The sequence below is a fragment of the Mustelus asterias genome, chromosome 21, assembly GCF_964213995.1.
Source record: "Mustelus asterias chromosome 21, sMusAst1.hap1.1, whole genome shotgun sequence".
Taxonomy (NCBI): Eukaryota; Metazoa; Chordata; class Chondrichthyes; order Carcharhiniformes; family Triakidae; genus Mustelus; species Mustelus asterias.
Window position 1 is genome coordinate 66,657,671 of NC_135821.1, and position 20,610 is coordinate 66,678,280.

General features: G+C 50.5%; 1 protein-coding gene across 1 annotated transcript; it reads right to left on the reverse strand.

The window, feature by feature from the left end:
• Positions 1-476: 476 nt before the first annotated feature.
• LOC144508976 (programmed cell death 1 ligand 1-like) lies at positions 477-15,790 on the reverse strand. Its single transcript, XM_078237196.1, has 5 exons — positions 15,735-15,790; positions 14,943-15,020; positions 12,823-13,185; positions 4,842-5,123; positions 477-2,167 (listed from the first exon to the last, which is right to left on the reverse strand). The coding sequence occupies exons 2-5, from the start codon at positions 14,992-14,994 to the stop codon at positions 2,013-2,015; spliced, it is 852 nt and encodes a 283-aa protein (XP_078093322.1). The 5' UTR covers positions 14,995-15,020; positions 15,735-15,790; the 3' UTR covers positions 477-2,012.
• Positions 15,791-20,610: the final 4,820 nt, after the last annotated feature.

Sequence of the window (20,610 nt, forward strand, 5' to 3'; positions counted from 1 at the left end):
CAATCAACCTAACCCGCACATCTTTGGACTGTGGGAGGAAACCGGAGCAAACCCACGCAGACGCGAGGAGAATGTGCAAACTCCACACGGACAGTGACCCAAGCCGGGAATCGAACCCGGGACCCTGGAGCTGTGAAGCAGCAGTGCTAACCACTGTGCTACCGTGCCGCCCTTGCTAACCACTGTGCTACTGTGCCGCCCTGTTGACTGTTAAGGTCTGGGGACAGTGTGCCTGAAAGGTAGTGCTCCCAACAATACCCAAGCATTGTTAACCCAAGTGGTGTTCTACCCCCAAGTGGCGGAACTTTAAATGTGAAACCAGAATTGCGTGTACTTTGGTTGCCAAATCACCCCACTGATGGTAAATTCTAAATCCGTGACGGGAAACCTGGAACGCTGGTTCCTATATGTTTGTTTTGCCCTTTGAAATAATGTGAGGAAAGAGGTGAAGACCCAATGAAATAGGTGCCAGTTTTAAGTTGATAATTCAATAGAAAACATTTATTAAACAGTAAAATACACAAGAGGGGCAACAATAAAGGAAAGATTACATTCAACTAAAATGAGGGCTACACCCATAGTATACTTTAATTGATCCCATTCCAAACTCTACTTTCTTAAACTCAGGTATACCTCCCCAAAACATCCCACAGGTTTTAACACTATTTTTTATTCCCAAGGCAAAAAAGCCTGTTTCGGGAGAGAACACAACTTGGGCGAGTTGGAAACAGCACAAATCTCAAATTGTACAGAGTAGCCTGGCCTCCCGCAGACTCCCCAGACTCTTACCCAACTCCCTGGGCAAACCCTTACTCAACCCCCTGGGCAGACCCTTACTCAACCCCCTGGGCAGACCCTTACTCAACCCCCTGGGCAGACCCTTACCCAACCCCCCGGGCTCAACTACATTCTGTGGTAGCGAATTCCACGCACTCACCACCCTCTGGGTGAAAAGATTTCTCCTCACCTCTGTCCTAAAATGTTTACCCCTTATCCTCAAACTATGACCCTAGTTCTGGACTCCCCCCCACCATCGGGAACATTCTTTCTGAATCTACCCTGTTAGAATTTTATACATTTCTATGAGATCTCCTCTCACTCTTCTAAACTCCAGTGAACATAATCCTAACCGACTTAGTCTCTCCCCATATAACAGACCTGTCACCCCAAGAATCAGTCTGGTAAACCTTCGCTGTACTCCCTCTGTAGCAAGGACATTATTCCTCAGATAAGGACATCAAAACTGCACACAATATTCCAGGTATGGTCTCGCCAATGCCCTGTACAATTGCAGTAAAACATCCCTATTCCTACACTCAAATCCTCTTGCTACGAAGGCAAACATACCATTTGCCTTCTTTACTGCCTGCTGTACCTGCATGCTTACTTTTAGTGACTGGTGCACAAGGACACCAGAGTTTCACTGAGTATTCACCTCTCTCAATTTACACCCATTCAAATATTATTCTGCCTTCCTATTTTCGCTACCAAAGTGGATAACCTCACATTTTCCACATTATACTGCACCTGCCATGCATATGCCCACCCACTCAAACTGTCTCTGCGTCCCTCCTCACAGCTCACCCTCCCACCCAACGTTTTCTTCAGTTTAACAGCTTTTATAGGTTTCGAACACAACCAGTTGCCAAACACTCCTCTTTCTCCCATGTAGTTGCGGACAGCTCTTCCATGTGTCCAGTTAGATACTAAACATTACCACCACCTCCTCAGATATTCAAGCTGTTGAGGATCATTCAGTGTGTATACAGAGCTGGCATCGATTCAATGGGCCGAATGGTCTCCCTCTGCATCATGGTGAGTCCATAAATACAGGTGGATTCCTTGTAGCTCCTACATGTGGATCATTCGTTTGTGCATATTCCATCCATTCAGACACATGAACAAAGAGCACTCAGATCGCATCCATCAGCAGCCCTGAAGCTCCACACAAACACGTTCATCAGAGAATCACTTACAACAACCAACAGCGCACTGTCAAATCCGAAGAGACCTCATGTTGGATCTGGAATGGTGTGTTCAAGATTCATATATTTGAGTTTCCGTAATATCATAACCAGAACTATATTTATAAATATAGCCCCCAGAATAAAACTTATTATGACTCGATACCAATGGCAGTGAACGTCTGCCTTCGGGATTGAATCTTCTGAAAGTAGAAATTTAAAACAAAAGTTTTAGTCGTTGAATATAAAGGAATCAGAAAAATAAGAGACAAACTCCTTATGATTTTAACAAAGAACAAAGAATAGTACAGCATAGGAACAGGCCCTTTGGCTCCCCAAGCCTGTGCCGATCACGTTTACCTATCTAAAACAACCACTTATATCCCTCTATTCCCTGTTTGTTCATGTGCCTATCAAGATAAGTCTTAAATGTCGCTAATGTAACTGCCTCAACCATCTCACTTGGCAGTGCATTCTAGGCCCCCAACACCCACTGTGTAAAAATACTCGCACATCTCCACTGAACCTTTCCCCCCTTGTAATTGTCATTTCTACCCTGGGCTAAAGCTTCCAACTGTTCACCCTATCTATACCTCTCATAATTTTATAAATTTCTGTCAGGTCACACCTCAGCCTCTGTATTTCCACGGAGAACAATCCCAGTTTATTCAATCTATCAGTTGTCATTGCAGCTTCTGAAGCCAATTGGCAAATTATTTCATATTCCAGGCTAATAAACTGCGACTATCCATTGGCCACATGTATTTTTGGTGCCTCTGTGACAAGCCCAGACTTAAGGGCGCCAGAATCATGCAGAGTGGGCCGATTGTGGCACCAAAACAGCCTCTAAACTTAATTCCAGCGCAAACACCGCTCTGGACGAGAAAGGGTCTCTTACCCATTCCTTCAGCTGCAGAAGGGGCCTCCTACAAAGTCCGACTGTAATGGCCAACTTTCAGATGAGGCACTTTTGATTTTCTTTTGCTGTTGTAAAGTTAGAGGAAGCTTGACGTTTAGTGTTGGAGGAATTTTGCTAATTTGTGGATTTACAAGGAAGGGGTTCGGAATCTTGACAAGGAGATCCGAGGAGGTAGAAAGCCTGCCAGGAAAAACTGTTTCAGGAAAAGGGCGCTGAATCCTGTAATTCCCTTACATTCACTGAGGCATCACTTTAACTGCCCAAGTTTGTGTTTGCCTTGGCAAGCAAGCACAAACAGTACGTTATGTTCTTTTCAGGGCATCTCCCAAGGATTTGTCAAGTTGCTCAATAAACTAACTCTGGTCGGAAATGTTTAGGACAATGTTATTTCTGAACTGTAGAATGCCTAACCGCAGGTGCTGTAAAAGGAAATCATCACAGTCATTAATATTCAAACTTAAACATAAATGAGAGTTTTAATTTCACAAATACCAGGGCAGAATACTGAAGAAAAGAACAGCGAGTTGGCCAGGTTAGTGCATCAGATTTCCACACTTGATTGTGGACAATCTAGGCGGTATTTTGCACCCCCCCCTCCCCCCAACCCCCCAGGCATGTTCTTGAAGCAGCAGAGGCAACTTGGTTGGCGGCAGGATCCTCCGGTCCCCCTCTAGTCAATGGGGTTTCCCGTTGTTCTCATCCTCTGCTGCTGGGGAAGCCGTTCGCATCCTATTGAAATCAACTTAAGCCAAGTCTAGAGTTACAGTAGCTGTTTCACGTTTCTACCTTTCAAACAATACGGTGAACTTGATCATATTGTGTCACATTATGTGGAGATGCCGGTGTTGGACTGGGGTAAACACAGTAAGAGTTTTAACAACACCAGGTTAAAGTCCAACAGGTTTATTTGGTAGCAAATACCATTAGCTTTCGGAGCGCTGCCCCTTCGTCAGATGGAGTGGAATTCTTTAACCTGGTGTTGTTAAAACTCTTACTGTGCGTGCCATTAGGCAGAGATCAGTGGGGAGATTGACGGAGATTTGAAAATAATTTAACGCCCTGTGACAGGCAACTATTTTGCATCCAAGGAAACAAGGGCTTGCCAAGGCAAGCACAGCCTTGGGCAGTTAAAGAGAGAACAAGAGAAAGTACAAATCCTGATGCGTGGGAAGGATACGGAGAACAGCAAAGGGTGACAGAACACTGAGTAAGAACTACAAAGAAGGCAAGTGAAGGGAACTTTGCAACAACTATGAAAAACACAATGTTTTACAATTACGTTAGAAATAAGAGAAGTGTGTGTCCCTTAGCAACCGATAAGTGACATTGTCAGTGAAGGTAAAGAAATGACAGGATGTAGTGCCCTCTTCCAGAAACAGAGCTACAAAGAGGGAAAATGAAAGGGATTTTCCTCCCTGCCCATGCTGGGTTTGGTGGTGGGAGGCAGTATGCGCTCACTGGCAGCTGGATCTCATGGTCCAAAGATGTGCGGGTTAGGTCCATTGGCTATGCTAAATTGCCCCTTAGCGTCCCGGGATGCGTAGGTTAGAGGGATTAGCGGGGTAAATATGTGGGGTTACGGAGATAAGGCTCTGGTGGGATTGTTGTCAGTGCAGACTCGATGGGCCGAATGGCTTCCTTCTGCGCTGGAGGGATTCTGTGATTCTATGTTGTCAATGGGGTTTCCCTTTGAACACACCCCTTTCTGCCAGGAAACCCACGGTGGGGGATGCAAGATCCCTGCCAGTGAGAACGGCAGCAAGACTTTGGTGTAAATCTTGCTCACTATTCATTATTTAATTAAATAATGGTTCATCTCCATTGTGGCTCCTGAGCAGGATCGTTGCAGACAGAGAATTATCTCAGATACCTTTCTCTGATAATGAAATTGAAGTGTATAACCCACCCTGATGCCTTCAGGAGAGACAGAAAGTTGATGAGAAAGCAGCAGAGCTTACCGGTTAGCAAAGTAAGTGTCCGAGAGATAGTTTGATTGACGGCAGCGTTTCTTAGAACAAACGTGTAGGTAGGACGTTTTCCTGTGACATTGACTTCCATCGAGCTTTGGATTGTGCACAGACCATCAGTAGCTTGATAGGAACAATTGGACACAAAGGAAACATCGAGACTGTCTCCATTGTACCAGGAAATATCCGCCTCTGGGTAGCCACGGGACTCAAATGTTAAAATGATGCTCGACAGCTCCTGTTTGATGCTTAGCAGTGGCTCATTGTAGAATGCTGTGAAACAGTAACAGTAATCAGCAAGGGTGCCACCCCCTCGCATGCACACTCTCCATCTCCTCCCCCACCCACCAAACTCCCCTCATACTCTCTCCCCCACACCCATCCTGCCCCCACCACCAGTGATGTAGTATAGTGATGTAGAGGCGACACGGTGGCACAGTGGTTAGCACTGCTGCATCACAGCGCCAGGGACATGGGTTCGATTCCCGGCTTGGGTCACTGGTCTGTGTGGAGTTTGCACGTTCTCCCCGTGTCTATGTGGGTTTCCTCTGGGTGCTCTGGTTTCCTCCTACAGTCCAAAGATGTGCAGGTTAGGTGGATTGGGCATGCTAAATTCTACCTCAGTGTACCCAAACAGGCACCAGAGTGTGGTGACTAGGGGATTTTCACAGTAGCTTCATTGGTGTTAATGTAAGCTTACTTGTGACGAATAAATAAACTTTACTTTATACTTTTACTTTTTAGTGCGAATCTCTGAGGTGCAGAAGCTCATAAGTAAGTGTGAGGAATTACAATTTCTCAATCTTCTATTGCATTGTTTTCCTATTTATCAATCATTTCAGTCCCCAAAATTAGGGATGTTTTACATGAAAAATGGTAGTGCCAGTTGGCGTTTTATTTCATAGAATCATAGAACCCTTACAGTGCAGAAGGAGGCCATTCAGCCCATCGAGTCTGCACTGACAACAATCTCATCTAGGCCTTATCTCCGTAACCCCACATATTTATTCCACTAATCCCTCTAACCTATGCATCCCAGGACACAAAGGGGCAATTTAGCATGGCCAATGCACTGAACCTGCACATCTTTGGAGTGTGGGAGGAAACCGGAGCACCTGGAGAAAACCCACGCAGACACAGGGAGAATGTGCTGACTCCACATAGCCAATGACTCAAGCTGGGAATCAAGCCCAGGTCCCTGGAGCTGAGAGTCAGCAGTGCTAACCACTGTGCCACCATGAATCATTAGTACAGCTAGAAATTCATTACGCGGTTTAATTATCTAATTGAAGCCTATTATAAATATTTATTACAGAGCTTTGCCAACAAGATATGGAACAAAACTGGGTAGATGGAGTTAAGATACAGATGAGCCATAATGGCAGAGCAAGCTCAGGGGATTGAATGGCCTATTCTCGCTCCTATCCAGATATTAATGAACGGGACATGGCACATATATCCAAGCATTCATGCATCAAGCTCAAATTAGCCCAGATCGAAGAAGTAATAGTCAGCTAAATTAATGGCTCGCATAGTACCTCTCCTATTTTCAACAGATTACAATGTTAAATGTCACCAGGTTCGGAAACCCAATCAAACTTCAGTGCCTCAAACCAAGCTAAGGCCATTTATGAATTTACATTTGAGGCGTCAATAACTAAAGCATTTTGTACTGTATTATCTTCAATAGTAGAAATGAACACAAAACATCTACATTTACACTTCAGTCATATCCTCTTCCTCAATCCTAACCACCATTATAAATATTACAAAAGCATTGCTGTTGGGGTAGGCTTGATGGGCCGAATAGCCTCTTTCTGTAAGGATTCTGTGATACCTTATTTCCATCAACCAGCAAACCCCAATTTCCATATTTGAAACCATTTAAATTTGAAATTTGAACACATTCTTACAGCAAGTACCAGGTGCCTACAGAAATAATTTTCTCAACCAAACAAAATATATTGGGGGGGGGGTGGGGGGGAGGACCTACAGCCTCCCAGCCACGTGTTCCTAGCAGTGGAAGACAGAGTGCTGCTCGCTAGTGGCAAGGATTCACTGGCCAACGGGACTTCCCGTTAATGTCACCCCACCTGGCCACAAAACCCATGGATGGGGAAGCGCTGCTGATGGGACTGAAGAATTCCAGTGGCGTGAACGGAAAATTCCAGCCGTTGATACAATGACCATTGATCGGAGTCGAGGACTTCTCAGGAAACAAAATGTTCCCACCAGAAACAGTGGCAGGAATAAACTCCATCATACATTTGAACTGGAATTCTCTGTGCTGGTATCAAATTAGTATTAGATGCCGACTGACATCAGCGCGGTGGCGCAGTGGTTAGCACCGCTGCCTCACGGCGCCAGGGATCCGGGTTCGATTCCGGCCTCGGGTCACTGTCTGTGTGGAGTTTGGACATTCTCCCCGTGTCTGCGTGGGCTTCCTCCGGTTTCTTCCCGCAGTCCAAAGATGTGCTGGTTAGGTGGATTGGCCATGTTAAATTGACCCCTAGTGTCAGGGGGATTGGCAGGGTAAATATGTGGGGTTACGGGGATAGGGCCTGGGTGGGATTGAGGTCGGTACAGACAAGATGGGCTGAATGGCCTCCTTCTGCAGTGTAGGGATTCTATAATCAGGACCTGTTGACTCTGCAATACAACCAGCTCACGCTCAGCACACACTAACTCCCTCACCAAGGTGGTGTTCCTGGGGAGGCGGGGTGGGTGGGTGGCAGGGAAATTAGCGCTATTTCAAGCCATCGTAAAACAAAAATTTTTCCAATATCATGATTCCCTTCAAACTCTTACCCAGTGCAATTTAGAGAAAAGTTTTTGAGAAATGTATTGCTAACCCGAGGTTAGAAAAAGGGCCATATTAGCTTCATTCTGCTCTGCGCTTGTTAACACCGAGGGGAGCTTTACAATATGTGACCTGTTACCCATTCGCCATAAATTAATCGAGAGGTGACATTACCTTTGCAAACCCACTTTCAGAAACTATGGAAAAGAGGAGGAACCCGTTGGGTGGGGTTTTACGGCCTCGCTTGTCCCAAAACCATAAAATCCCACCTGAGGCCAACCCACGTGGTCCACCCCACACCCGCTCCGTTTCCCGTGGTGGGCAGAATGGGAACATTCCGTCCATTAAGAAGTGATTTAATTATTCATTTATTCATTTAAGGGTATTCCTAGTATATTTCGCGGGCTTTTTTCAGGGTTTTGAATTGAGGAAGTGAGGTCAGCTGAAGGGGATTCTGGGAGGTTGAGTCTTAGTATAAAAGGCAGTTACTTGGGGGGTTCGTCGGGAGCATAAAAAGCCGTCTGCACTATACAGCGGGCAGCGTCGGGAGCGGGCAGTGGAGTGAGTGGGGAGCAGAGTGTGCATTATAAGGGCTTTGGCTCACAGGGCTTGGGCTGAAAGGGCAAGGCAAGGCTAGTTATTTTTTACCCAACCCTATAAAGGATAAGGGCAGGTATGACTGATCGGCCAGTTCAGTGCTTCCGATGTGGGATGTGGGAGTTTCTGCAAACACCGAGCTTCCCAGAGGTTCACATATGTGCCAGGTGCGTGGAACTGCAGCTCTTGAGAGACCGTGTTAGGGAACTGGAGCTGCAGATCGCTGACCTTAGCCTAATCAGGGAAAATGGGAGAAAAATTGACAGCAGTTATAGGCAACTAGTTACACCGGGGCATCGGGAGAATGACACGTGGGTCACAGTTAGGAGGAGTAAAGGGCAGAAGGGTAAAGTACAAGGGAGGTCTCCAGAGGTGTCTCAAAATAGGAAGGGCTTGGTGACAGGTGTGAGAGGGGAGGGGAGTGGACAGTTAGAAGAAGGGTCACCTGTGGTTGTCCCACTCCAAAACAGGTACATTGTTTTAGATAGTGTGGAGGAGTGTGCCTCTCCAGGGGTAAGACACAGTGACCAGGTCACTGGCACACAGTCAGGCTCTGTGGCCCGGAAAGGCAAGAGAGGGGTTAGGAGAGCAATAGTGGTGGGGGATGCGTCAGTTAGAGGCACAGACAGGCGATTCTGTGGGGGCGAACGGGACTCCAGGATGGTAGTCTGCCTACCTGGTGCTGGGGTCACGGATGTCTCCGAGCGGATAGGAGGCATTTTAAAAGGGGAAGATAAAGAAACGGATGTCATTATACACATTGGTGGAAATGACGTAGATAGGAAGAGTAGGGGGGTCCTAAGGGAGCAATTCAGGGAGTTGGGAAATAGGTTAAAAAGTAGGTTCACTAGGGTGGCCATCTCTGGGCTGCTCCCAATGCCTCGTGCCAGTGAGGATAAGAATAGGGAGTTGGTTCAAATGAATGCCTGGCTAAAGGACTGGTCCAGGAGGGAGGGCTTTATTTTCATAGACCAATGGGAGGTTTTCAGGAGAGGATGGCACCTGTACAAGAGGGAGGGGTCACAACTAAGTTGGAAGGGCACAAATATCCTGGCTGGGAGCTTTGCTAATGCAGTTCGGGGGGGTTTAAACTAGTGTGGCAGGGGGGTGGGGATCAAACTATTAGGTCTATAAGTGTGGTGGCTGGGGACGAGCTTGGGGCTGGGACAAGGCTGGCAAAGAAGAAGAGCACTCTGGGGGAGGACGACCTCACTGAGCCTGGGGGTCTGGAGTGCTTATACTTCAATGCAAGGAGCGTAGCAGGTAAAACAGACGAACTTGGGGCCTTAATGCGCACGAGGAATTTGGATGTGGTTGCGGTGACGGAGACTTGGTTGAAAGAGGGACAGGACTGGCAGCTGAATATTCCAGGGTACAAGTGTTTTCGGCGAGACAGAGGAGGGGCCAAAAGAGGTGGGGGAGTAGCGGTATTGGTTGGAGAGCATATTACAGCGGTGCAGAGGGAGGACAATTCGGAGGAGTCGTGTAGCGAGTCACTCTGGGTGGAGCTTAGAAACAGGAAAGGCGCAGTCACTATGTTGGGGGTGTACTACAGGCCCCCCAACAGCCCAAGGGAAGTGGAAGAATGGATATGTCAGGAGATACTGGATAGGTGCAGGAAATATAGGGTTGTTGTAGTGGGAGACTTCAATTTCCCTGGTATAGACTGGAAATCGCTGAGGGCAGGGACTCTGGATGGTGAGGCATTTGTAAAATGTGTACAGGAGGGTTCGTTGGAACAATATGTGGACAGCCCGACTAGAGAGGGGGCTATACTGGACCTGGTGCTGGGGAATGAACCCGGTCAGGTCTTCAAAGTTTTGGTCGGGGAACATGTGGCAAATAGTGACCACAATTCTGTTAGCTTTAGGATAGTGATGGAAAAGGATGAGTGGTGTCCCAAGGGTAAGGTGTTGGATTGGGGGAAGGCTAACTTTATTGGGATCAGGCAGAAATTGGCAGCTCTTGATTGGGAGAGGCTGTTTGAGGGTAAATCCACATCTGGTATGTGGCAGTCTTTTAAGGAATGGTTGTTAGGGCTGCAGGACAAGCATGTGCCTGTAAAAAAGAAGGATAGGAAGGGTAGGATTAGAGAACCGTGGATAACCAGGGAAATTGAGGGACTGGTCAAAAGGAAAAGAGAGGCGTATGTTAGGTCCAAGCAGCTAAAAACGGAGGGAGCTCTGGAAGAGTATAATGAAAGTAGGAAAATACTCAAAAGGGGAATTAGAAGAGCAAAAAGGGGTCACGAAATGTTCTTGGCAGACAGGATTAAGGAGAATCCCAAGGCATTTTATTCATACGTTAGGAACAAAAGGGTTGTAAGGGAAAAAATCGGACCTCTCAGGGACAAAAGTGGGGACTTATGCTTGGAGCCCAAAGAGGTAGGGGAGATCCTAAATGAATACTTTGCGTCGGTATTCACTAAGGAGAGGGATGTGTTGACTGGGAGTGTCTCGGAGGGGAGTGTTGAACCGTTGGAGAAAATCTCCATTACAAAGGAGGAAGTGTTAGGTTTGTTAGAGAATATAAAGACTGACAAATCCCCAGGGCCTGATGGAATCTATCCAAGGCTGCTCAGGGAGACGAGAGGTGAAATAGTTGGGCCTCTGACGCAAATCTTTGTCTCGTCACTGGACACAGGTGAGGTCCCAGAGGATTGGAGGATAGCCAATGTGGTCCCGTTATTTAAGAAGGGTAGGAAGGATAACCCGGGTAATTATAGGCCGGTGAGCTTGACGTCCGTGGTGGGGAAGTTGTTGGAGAAGATTCTTAAAGATAGGATGTATGCGCATTTAGAAAGGAATAAACTCATTAACGATAGTCAACATGGTTTTGTGAGAGGGAGGTCATGCCTCACGAACCTGGTGGTGTTTTTTGAAGAAGTGACCAAAATGGTTGACGAAGGAAGGGCCGTGGATGTTGTCTATATGGACTTTAGTAAAGCGTTTGACAAAGTCCCTCATGGTAGGCTAGTGAAAAAGGTTGGATCCCATGGGATAAAGGGGGAGGTGGCTAGATGGGTGGAGAACTGGCTTGGTCACAGAAGACAGAGGGTGGTAGTGGAAGGGTCTTTTTCCGGCTGGAGGCCTGTGACTAGTCGTGTACCGCAGGGCTCTGTATTGGGACCTCTGCTGTTTGTGATTTATATAAATGATCTGGAAGAAGGAGTAACTGGGGTGATCAGTAAGTTTGCGGACGACACAAAACTGGCAGGACTTGCAGATAGTGAGGAACATTGTCAGAGGCTACAGAAGGATATAGATAGGCTGGAAATTTGGGCAAGGAAATGGCAGATGGAGTTCAATCCTGATAAATGCGAAGTGATGCATTTTGGTGGGAATAATGTAGGGAGGAGCTACACGATAAATGGAAGAACCATAAAGGGTGTAGAGACGCAGAGGGACCTGGGTGTGCAAGTCCACAGATCTTTGAAGGTGACGTCACAGGTGGAGAAGGTGGTGAAGAAGGCATATGGCATGCTTGCCTTTATAGGACGGGGCATAGAGTATAAAAGTTGGGGTCTGATGTTGCAGATGTATAGAACGTTGGTTCGGCCGCATTTGGAATACTGCGTCCAGTTCTGGTCGCCACACTACCAGAAGGACGTGGAGGCTTTGGAGAGAGTACAGAGGAGGTTTACCAGGATGTTGCCTGGTATGGAGGGGCTTGGTTATGAGGAGAGATTGGGGAAACTGGGGTTGTTCTCCTTGGAAAGACGGAGGATGAGGGGAGACTTAATAGAGGTGTATAAAATTATGAAAGGCATAGATAGGGTGAACGGTGGGAAGCTTTTCCCCGGGTCGGTGGTGACGTTCACGAGGGGTCATAGGTTCAAGGTGAAGGGGGGGAGGTTTAACACAGATATCAGAAGGACATATTTCACACAGAGGGTCGTGGGGGCCTGGAATGTGTTGCCGGGCAAGGTGGTGGAGGCGGACACACTGGGAACGTTTAAGACTTATCTAGACAGCTATATGAACGGAGTGGGAATGGAGGGATACAAAAGAGTGATCTAGTTTGGACCAGGGAGCGGCGCGGGCTAATTGTTCCTGGTTTCTCGTTTCAAGGCTTCATTCTACGATCATCTTGCTGGTGCCAGTACAGAGTGAGACTGCGGATAGTTGGGAACCTGTCTCGGGGGCAGGTGATTCATATGGTGTTCGTGGAAGTGGAAATGACTAGGGTTGGGAAGCATTTTCCGATCGGGGCCATTGTGATCTCCTGGACTCGTTTCGATCGCCTCAGGGGGTCGGAGAGGAATTTCCCAGATTTTTTTTTCCCCATATTGGCCCTGGGGTTTTTCACTCTGGGTTTTCGCCTCTCCCTGGAGATCACATGGTCTGGAATGGGGGGGTGGGGGTGAGTTAATAGGTTGTAATGAACAAAGCATCGTAGCTGTGAGGGACAGCTCGGTGGATAGGATATTGGTATGTAGATAGGCTGGAAAATTGGGTGGGGATCCTGGATTCAGGATTCAATCCTGGACCGGGGAGCGGCGCGGGCTTGGAGGGCCGAAGGGCCTGTTCCTGTGCTGTATTGTTCTTTGTTCTTTGTTCTATTAAGTCTATTTACCTGCAGGTGTGACGGAAATGATTCTTCTATAATTTTCAGCCGTATTGCTGACGTAACACTGGTATTTTCCCATGTCCTTTGGTTTTACGTCCGCGAGGCTCAATGAGGCATTTCCGTTTTTAAACTCTTCCGGAAATAGACTTGTCCTGCCTGAAAATTGATGATTCTGTTCACCAAGCTGGTCTTTTCCGTAGTAGTAACTGTGGACAACCTCGTTTGTCTCCACACGTTGCCAGGTGATTACAATATCCTTCATCGAGTCTTCAGTTATATTGAAACGACATTCCAGCAAAATAGTTTGATTAATGATAGCTATTAGTTGTCCCTTCATCGTTTGGACTCTGAATCCAACTGCGAACCATGCTGTAAACCAAAACGGAATAATAAAATATTGGCAGTCTGTAACAAATACAGAAAATGGTAAAGGACTATACAGCAGTACCTTCTCGTTTATAGAGTGCGTTCACAATGGAGAGGCATTTGGGTGGCCCTCTCACCCATGGGTTACTTAACAGCCACTTATGGACCTCCTCACGCCACCACTGGAATTTTACCCATGCCAACAAGTGTCAGCTGCAGGGCTAGGTTGGGGTGTCCACCCAAAGAGTGGTGGGCATTCATTACCACAGGAAGTAGTTGATGCCAAAACATTGAATGTAGTCAAGAGGCAGCTGGATATGGCACTTGGGGCGAATGGGATCAAAGCAGGATTAGGCTATTGAGTTGGACGATCAGCCATGATCGTAATGAATGGCGGAGCAGGCTCGAAGGGCCAAATGGCCTCCTCCTATCTTCTATGTTTCTATGTGCCTCCCGTGCCCAATGGAGCTCCCCAACACCATTCTACTCCCTCACCCTTACAACCCTGGCCTCCCACCCCAAGTCCTTTAAAACAGAGATGAGGAGGAATTTCTTCAGCCAGAGAGTGGTGAATCTGTGGAACACTTGGCTGCAGAGGGCTGTGGAGGCCAGATCATTGAGTATCTTTAAGACAGCTAGATAGGTTCTTGATTAATAAGGGGATCAGGGGTTATGGGGAAAAAGCAGGATAATGGAGATGAGTGATGCGCGTTATCACATACGAGGCTTGAGATGCTCAGGAAATAAAGGCTTTTATTTGCTGTAACAATGAAGCTACTAATTATATACACGATCCCAGACTGAGGGGTCCCAGACAGAGCAGAGGCCTTTATACCTCTCCCAGGAGGCGGAGCCCGACTGGGATGTACCACAATAACTATAATACAAGGTGTAACAGCCCAACCCTAACCCCAACAGCAACAAGTAGAACAACCCATCCCTAACCCCAACAGCAACATATATACATACTTGTAGTACTGGCCAGACCCTGGCTCAGTACTATCTAGTGGGAACCAACGATGGTTCACCACAATGAGAAAAATATCAGCCATGATTGAATGGCAGAGCAGACTCGATGGGCCGAGTGGCCTAATTCTGCTCCTCTGTCTTATGGACCTTGGACCTACCTCGCAGTACCACTCCCTGCAAAGTTCACCAACTCTAATTCGCTCTTCAAAAAAAAACCAGCCCCTCTGGCTTCTGGCTACACCTCTTCAGGAACTGCCTGCAGTACCAGCAAGTAGCTACTGCTCCCGGTGGCTCTATTGGGCTGGGAGGCCAGCTGGCCATCCCATTCGCTGTCAGTTCTTGGCAGTAGGACTTCTTCCCTCCAAATGGGGATGGAGGTTCTGCCTCAAGCCCGTTTAACGGGGAGTCACGACTAATTCAGACAGGAAGGGTGGTTACAATAATTCGACGCTAATAGCCAAGACAGAAAGGATGGAAAAGTAGTTGGAGTCTTTCACTTTATCAGCATGGCTTGGCTTACATTAGAGACAGTATTCTGAACCAAGAAACGTGCACGCCTTTTGTCTTCACTGACTCACGTGTGTATCATGAAGTGATGCCGGCCACAAATAATTTTAATCAGCACTCACTAATTTACAATTCACTAGCTGCACATCGAATATTACAGAAGGAGGGCATTTGACCCATTGTGTTCATGCCAGCTCTGTACAAATAGTGACTAAAAAAAAGGAAAAGTTGTAAATTGCATCCAATTCCTTGAAATTAAAATAATTAAACCATCAGTGACTTACCGATGAGCTGTACCCACAGAACAAGAAAATTGAACTGAGGGCTTGTCCTCATTGCTCTTTCACTGTGCTGGTAAACTCCTTAAAGAAAGAAATACAGAATGCGTGAATAAACCAGGTAAATTATTAAATGAGTTCATAAACCATTATCAAACAGGAATGTGCCCAAGTGGACGCTGTACATTTCTGAACCGAGAGTAAATGGCTGTTTGGCGAAGAGAGGCAGCACAGCCTGAGCTCACTGCTTTCACTTGCTGGCCAGAATGTAAACTTTCTGTCAAGTTAATGCGGTTGGGGGTGGAGGGGAATCAGGAGAAGCTGGCTGATCTAATCCAGATGTGGAGGTGCCGGCGTTGGACTGGGGTAAGCACAGTAAGAAGTCTCACAACACCAGGTTAAAGTCCGCTACCAAATAAACCTGTTGGACTTTAACCTGGTGTTGTGAGACTTCTTACTGGTCTAATCCATGCACAGTGCAGCAATCTTCTCACTTGCAAGGGAGTTGGACGACACCTCTGGGAATAGACTTGTCCTGCAAGAAAATACCAGTTTAATCAACATTGTGGGAATAACCCCAGTCATTATCTGAAATGGTAAATGGAGGAAGGAGCCGCTTCACTGCAACTTTCCCTCCTCCCCCTCTCCAGAGGTTACTCGTGGCATTTGCAAATCTCTGCAACTTTGAAACTCCTGTTGCTTTCCCTGGAGCTGCCGGTGTGAGCTGCCTGGCTCTCCGTCCACAGGCCCGAGGGAAGCGAACACAACCCAACAAGATCGGACAGGGAACGTCCTCACCTCCTCTCACTCTGAAGCCAGCCTGGGAACAGGAAGACTTTCCCTGTGCGTGCGAACAAAAGTCACTACTGTGGAGCTGAGCTGCTCTTTAAATTCCTGTTGCTTTATGACGTAGGGAATGGGCTGCCCCTTCCTGACAACCAGGAGTCATAGCAAACTAATCACAGCTTTCATTTAGATAAAGAGTTTTGACAACTTCAAACAAAAATATTAAAACAAAGAACAACTTTTGTGATCATCTCTCTGGCCAAGAATTCATGGTTGAGATCTTTTTCTTTCTGGATCTTGCAATATTTAATTCTCGACCACATACACACAAAATATACTTGGCCGTTTTGTTCTAATTTCTCCCTGAGGGATTACACACATCTTGGCTGCTCGTTATAACTAGGGTCAGGAAGAGAAATCCTAGGGGCGAGAGTCTCCTCTTTCTGGGCTCCCCCTTCCCCTCCCTGTCCTTTAACTCTCTCCCTCCATGCTTTTCTCTTTTCAAGACTCACCTCTGGGAATAGACTTGTCCTGCAAGAAAATTGATGATTCTGTTCACCAAGTTGTCCTTTTCCATAGTAGTAACTGTGGACAACACCGTCCATCTCTACCGCAGCCAGGTGACTACAATATTCTTCAAGTTCTTCATCGATTCTTCAGTTATATTGGGCCATAACAGCTTCATTATCTTCTGTGCTTGCTAAACCGAGGACACGTTTACAATAAGTGACTTTTAAAAAAAATTATTAGTCACAAGTAGGCTTACATTAACACCAATGAAGTTACTATGAAAATCCCCTAGTCGCCACACTCTGGTGCCTGTTTGGGTAACACTGAGGGAGAACTTAGCATGGCCAATGCACCTAACCTGCACATCATCCTTTCGGCTGTGGGAGGAAACAGGAGCACCCGGAGGAAACCCACGCAGACACCGTGCAAACTCCACACGGACAGTGACCCAAGCCGGGAATCGAACTCACGTCCTTGGCGTTGTGAGGCAGCAGTGCTAACCACTGTGCCACCATGCTGTCTGTTACTCATTCGCCATAAATAAATCGAGAGGATGTTTTACAGGTGACATTACCTTTGCAAACCCACTTTCGGACAAAACAGAAACCATGAAAAAGAGGCGAAACTCGTTGGATGGGGTTTTACAGCCTTGCTTGTCCCGAGACCAAAAAATCCGGCCCAAGGCTAACGGAACTTTCCGTGGTCCGCCCCTCGCCTGCTCCGATTCCTGTGATGGGAATTCATGAAGCCATCACAGGACGGTCTTTACTGAAATGTGGAATCTGGTTACAGATATCATGAATTACATATGCAGGATGGGTCATCAATTATTAATTGTGCCAAAGATAGAATGCAGTGTCAGTCACAATCGCGACTATTTAAACAAACCAGACCCCAATATACAGCTTGTGATTGAACAGCCATTGTGGAATGTTGTTAACAGCAAAACCTCCTCTTAGTGATTTGCAGTGACTGCCTCATTATGTACATTGCACCCTGTGTACACAGTCATGATGTGGGGATACCGGCGTTGGACTGGGGTAAACACAGTGAGAAGTCTCACAACACCAGGTTAAAGTCCAACAGGTTTATTTGGTAGCACAAGCCACTAGCTTTCGGAGCACTGCTCCTTCGTCAGTGGGAGTTCTGTTCACAAACAGGGCATCTAAAGACACAAACTCAATTTACAAAATAATGGTTGGAATGCGAGTCTTTACAGGTAATCAAGTCTTCAAGGTACAGACAATGTCTCTCCACTCACATTGTCTGTAAAATTCCGGCTACTCTCTCCATGCTGTAGCTGCATTACTGTAGACAGGGAAGGAGGGGGAGGAGGAGACGGACTGGTCCTCTTCACTTGCTCCTGCTCCTCCTTTCCCAGACACTGACACAATGCTCACTCACCTCACTCAACATAACTCACTATCACACCACTATAAGATGGAGGAGCAGAATTAGGCCATTTGGCCCATCAAAGCTGCTCTGCCATTCAATGAGATTGTGACTGATCTGATAATCCTCAACCCCACTTTCCAGCCTTATCCCCATTACGCTTGGTTCCCTTCAGTAATGTTCCCCGGGGTGGCTCGTGCTGCAAAAATGAGCGATAACCAGATCCAGCCTGGCATGAACTGCTGAGTGACAGCTACCCCAGCCTGCTCCCCCCAGCCTGCTCCCATCAACCTGCTCCCCCCAACCTGCTCCCCCCAGCCTGCTCCCCCCAACCTGCTCCCCACAGTCTGCTCCCCCCAGCCTGCTCCCCCCAACCTGCTCCCCACAGTCTGCTCCCCCCAGCCTGCCCCCCGCAACCTGCTCCCCCCCCGGCCTGCTCCCCCCCAGCCTGCTCCCCCTAACCTGCTCCCCCAGCCTGCTACGCCCCCCGGCCTACTCCTCCCCCCGGCCTGCTCTCCGTAGCCTGCTTCCCCCCAACCTGCTCTCCCAGCCTGCACTCCCGACCTGCTCTCCCCCAGCCTGCGCTCCCCTCGGCCTGCTCTCCCCGGCCTGCTTCCCCCAACCTGCTCCTCCCCAGCTTGCTCCCTCCCGGCCTGTTCTCCCCCAGCCTGCTCTCTCCAGCCTGCTCTCCCCCCCGGCCTCCTCGCCCCCCAGCCTGCTCTCCCCCCGGCCTGCTCTCCCCCGGCCTGCTTCCCCCAACCTGCTTCTCCCCAGCTTGCTCCCTCCCGGCCTGCTCTCCCCCCGGCCTGCTCACCCCCCCGGCCTGCTCTTCCCCTGGCCTGCACTCCCCCAGCCTGCTCTCCCCCAGTCTGCTCTCCCCTTGGCCTGCTCTCTCCCAGCCTGCTTCCCCCAACCTGCTCCTCCCCAGCCTGCTCTCCCCCGGCCTGCTCTCCCCCAGCCTGCTCTCCCCCCGCCCTGCTCTCCCCAGCCTGCTCTCCCCCCAGCCTGCTCTCCCTCCCGGCCTGCTCTCCCCCAGCCTGCTCTCCCCTGGCCTGCTCTCCCCCAGCCTGCTCTCCCCAGCCTGCTCTCCCCAGCCTGCTATCCCCCCACCTGCTCTCCCCCCAGCCTGCTCTCCCCAGCCTGCTCTCCCCAGCCTGCTCTCCCCCGGCCTGCTCTCCCCCCGGCCTGCTCTCACCCCGGCCTGCTCTCCCCCCGGCCTGCTCTCCCCCCGGCCTGCTCTCCCCCAGCCTGCTCTCCCCCCAGCCTGCTCTCCCCCAGCCTGCTCTCCCCTGGCCTGCTCTCCCCTGGCCTGCTCTTCCCCAGCCTGCTCTCCCCAGCCTGCTCTCCCCAGACTGCTCTCCCCCCGGCCTGCTCTCCCCAGCCTGCTCTCCCCCAGCCTGCTCTCCCCAGCCTGCTCTCCCCCCAGCCTGCTCTCCCCAGCCTGCTCTCCCCCCAGCCTGCTCTCCCCCCAGCCTGCTGTCCCCCCAGCCTGCTCTCTCCAGCCTGCTCTGCCCCCAGCCTGCTCTTCCCCCAGCCTGCTGTCCCCCGGGCCTGCTCTCCCCCGGCCTGCACTCCCCCAGCCTGCACTCCCCCAGCCTGCTCTCCCCCAATCTGCTCTCCCCCGGCCTGCTTCCCCCAACCTGCTCCTCCCCAGCCTGCTCCTCCCCAGCCTGCTCTCCCCCGGCCTGCGCTCCCCCGGCCTGCTCTCCCCTGGCCTGGTCTTCCCCCGGCCTGCTCTCCCCGGCCTGCTCTCCCCCAGCCTGCTCTCCCCCGGCCTGCTCCTCCCCAGCCTGCTCTCCCCCGGCCTGCTCCTCCCCAGCCTGCTCTCCCCCCAGCCTGCTCTCCCCCCAGCCTGCTCTCTCCCGGCCTGCTCTCGCCCGGCCTGCTCTCCCCCCGGCCTGCTCTCCCCCCGGCCTGCTCTCCCCCCAGCCTGCTCTCCCCCCGGCCTGCTCTCCCCCCGGCCTGCTCTCCCCCAGCCTGCTCTCCCCCCAGCCTGCTCTCTCCCGGCCTGCTCTCCCCTGGCCTGCTCTCCCCCAGCCTGCTCTCCCACCGGCCTGCTCTCCCCTGGCCTGCTCTCTCCCAGCCGGCTCTCCCCGTCCTGCTTCCCCCAACCTGCTCCTCCCCAGCTTGCTCCCTCCTGGCCTGCTCTCCCAGCGGCCTGCTCTCCCCGGCCTGCTCTCCCCCAGCCTGCTCTCTCCCAGCCGGCTCTCCCCGTCCTGCTTCCCCCAACCTGCTCCTCCCCAGCTTGCTCCCTCCAGGCCTGCTCTCCCCCCGGCCTGCTCTCCCCCGGCCTGCTCTCCCCCAGCCTGCTCTCCCCCCGGCCTGCTCTCCCCCGGCCTGCTCTCCCCCAGCCTGCTCTCCCCCCGGCCTGCTCTCCCCCAGCTTGCTCCCTCCTGGCCTGCTCTCCCTCCGGCCTGCTCTCCCCTGGCCTGCTCTCCCCCAGCCTGCTCTCCCCCAACCTGCTCCTCCCCAGCCTGCTCCCCCCAGCCTGCTCTCCCCCGGCCTGCTCTCCCCCTGGCCTGCTCTCCCTCCGGCCTGCACTCCCCCAGCCTGCTCTCCCCCCGGCCTGCTCTCCCCCGGCCTGCTCTCCCCCTGGCCTGCTCTCCCCCTGGCCTGCTCTCCCCCTGGCCTGCTCTCCCCCAGCCTGCTCTCCCCCAACCTGCTCCTCCCCAGCCTGCTCCCCCCAGCCTGCTCTCCCCCCGGCCTGCTCTCCCCCCGGCCTGCTCTCCCCCCGGCCTGCTCTCCCCCGGCCTGCTCTCCCCCGGCCTGCTCTCCCCAGCCTGCTCTCCTCCGGCCTGCTCTCCCCCAGCCTGCTCTCCCCCGGCCTGCTCTCCCCTGGCCTGCTCTCCCCCAGCCTGCTCTCCCCCCGGCCTGCTCTCCCCCGGCCTGCTCTCCCCCCGGCCTGCTCTCCCCCGGCCTGCTCTCCCCCAGCCTGCTCTCCCCCTGGCCTGCTCTCCCCCAGCTTGCTCCCTCCTGGCCTGCTCTC

What these genes read in the sequence shown, in the direction of transcription:
- LOC144508976 (XM_078237196.1), bottom strand. Translation starts at nt 14,994, where the DNA reads ATGAGGACAAGCCCTCAGTTCAATTTTCTTGTTCTGTGGGTACAGCTC. An exon ending in CATTTCCGTCACACCTGCAG is followed by an intron (nt 5,124 to 12,822) that starts GTAAATAGACTT and finishes ACTGTTTCACAG; the next exon opens with CATTCTACAATGAGCCACTG. An exon ending in GACACTTACTTTGCTAACCG is followed by an intron (nt 2,168 to 4,841) that starts GTAAGCTCTGCT and finishes TTCTACTTTCAG; the next exon opens with AAGATTCAATCCCGAAGGCA.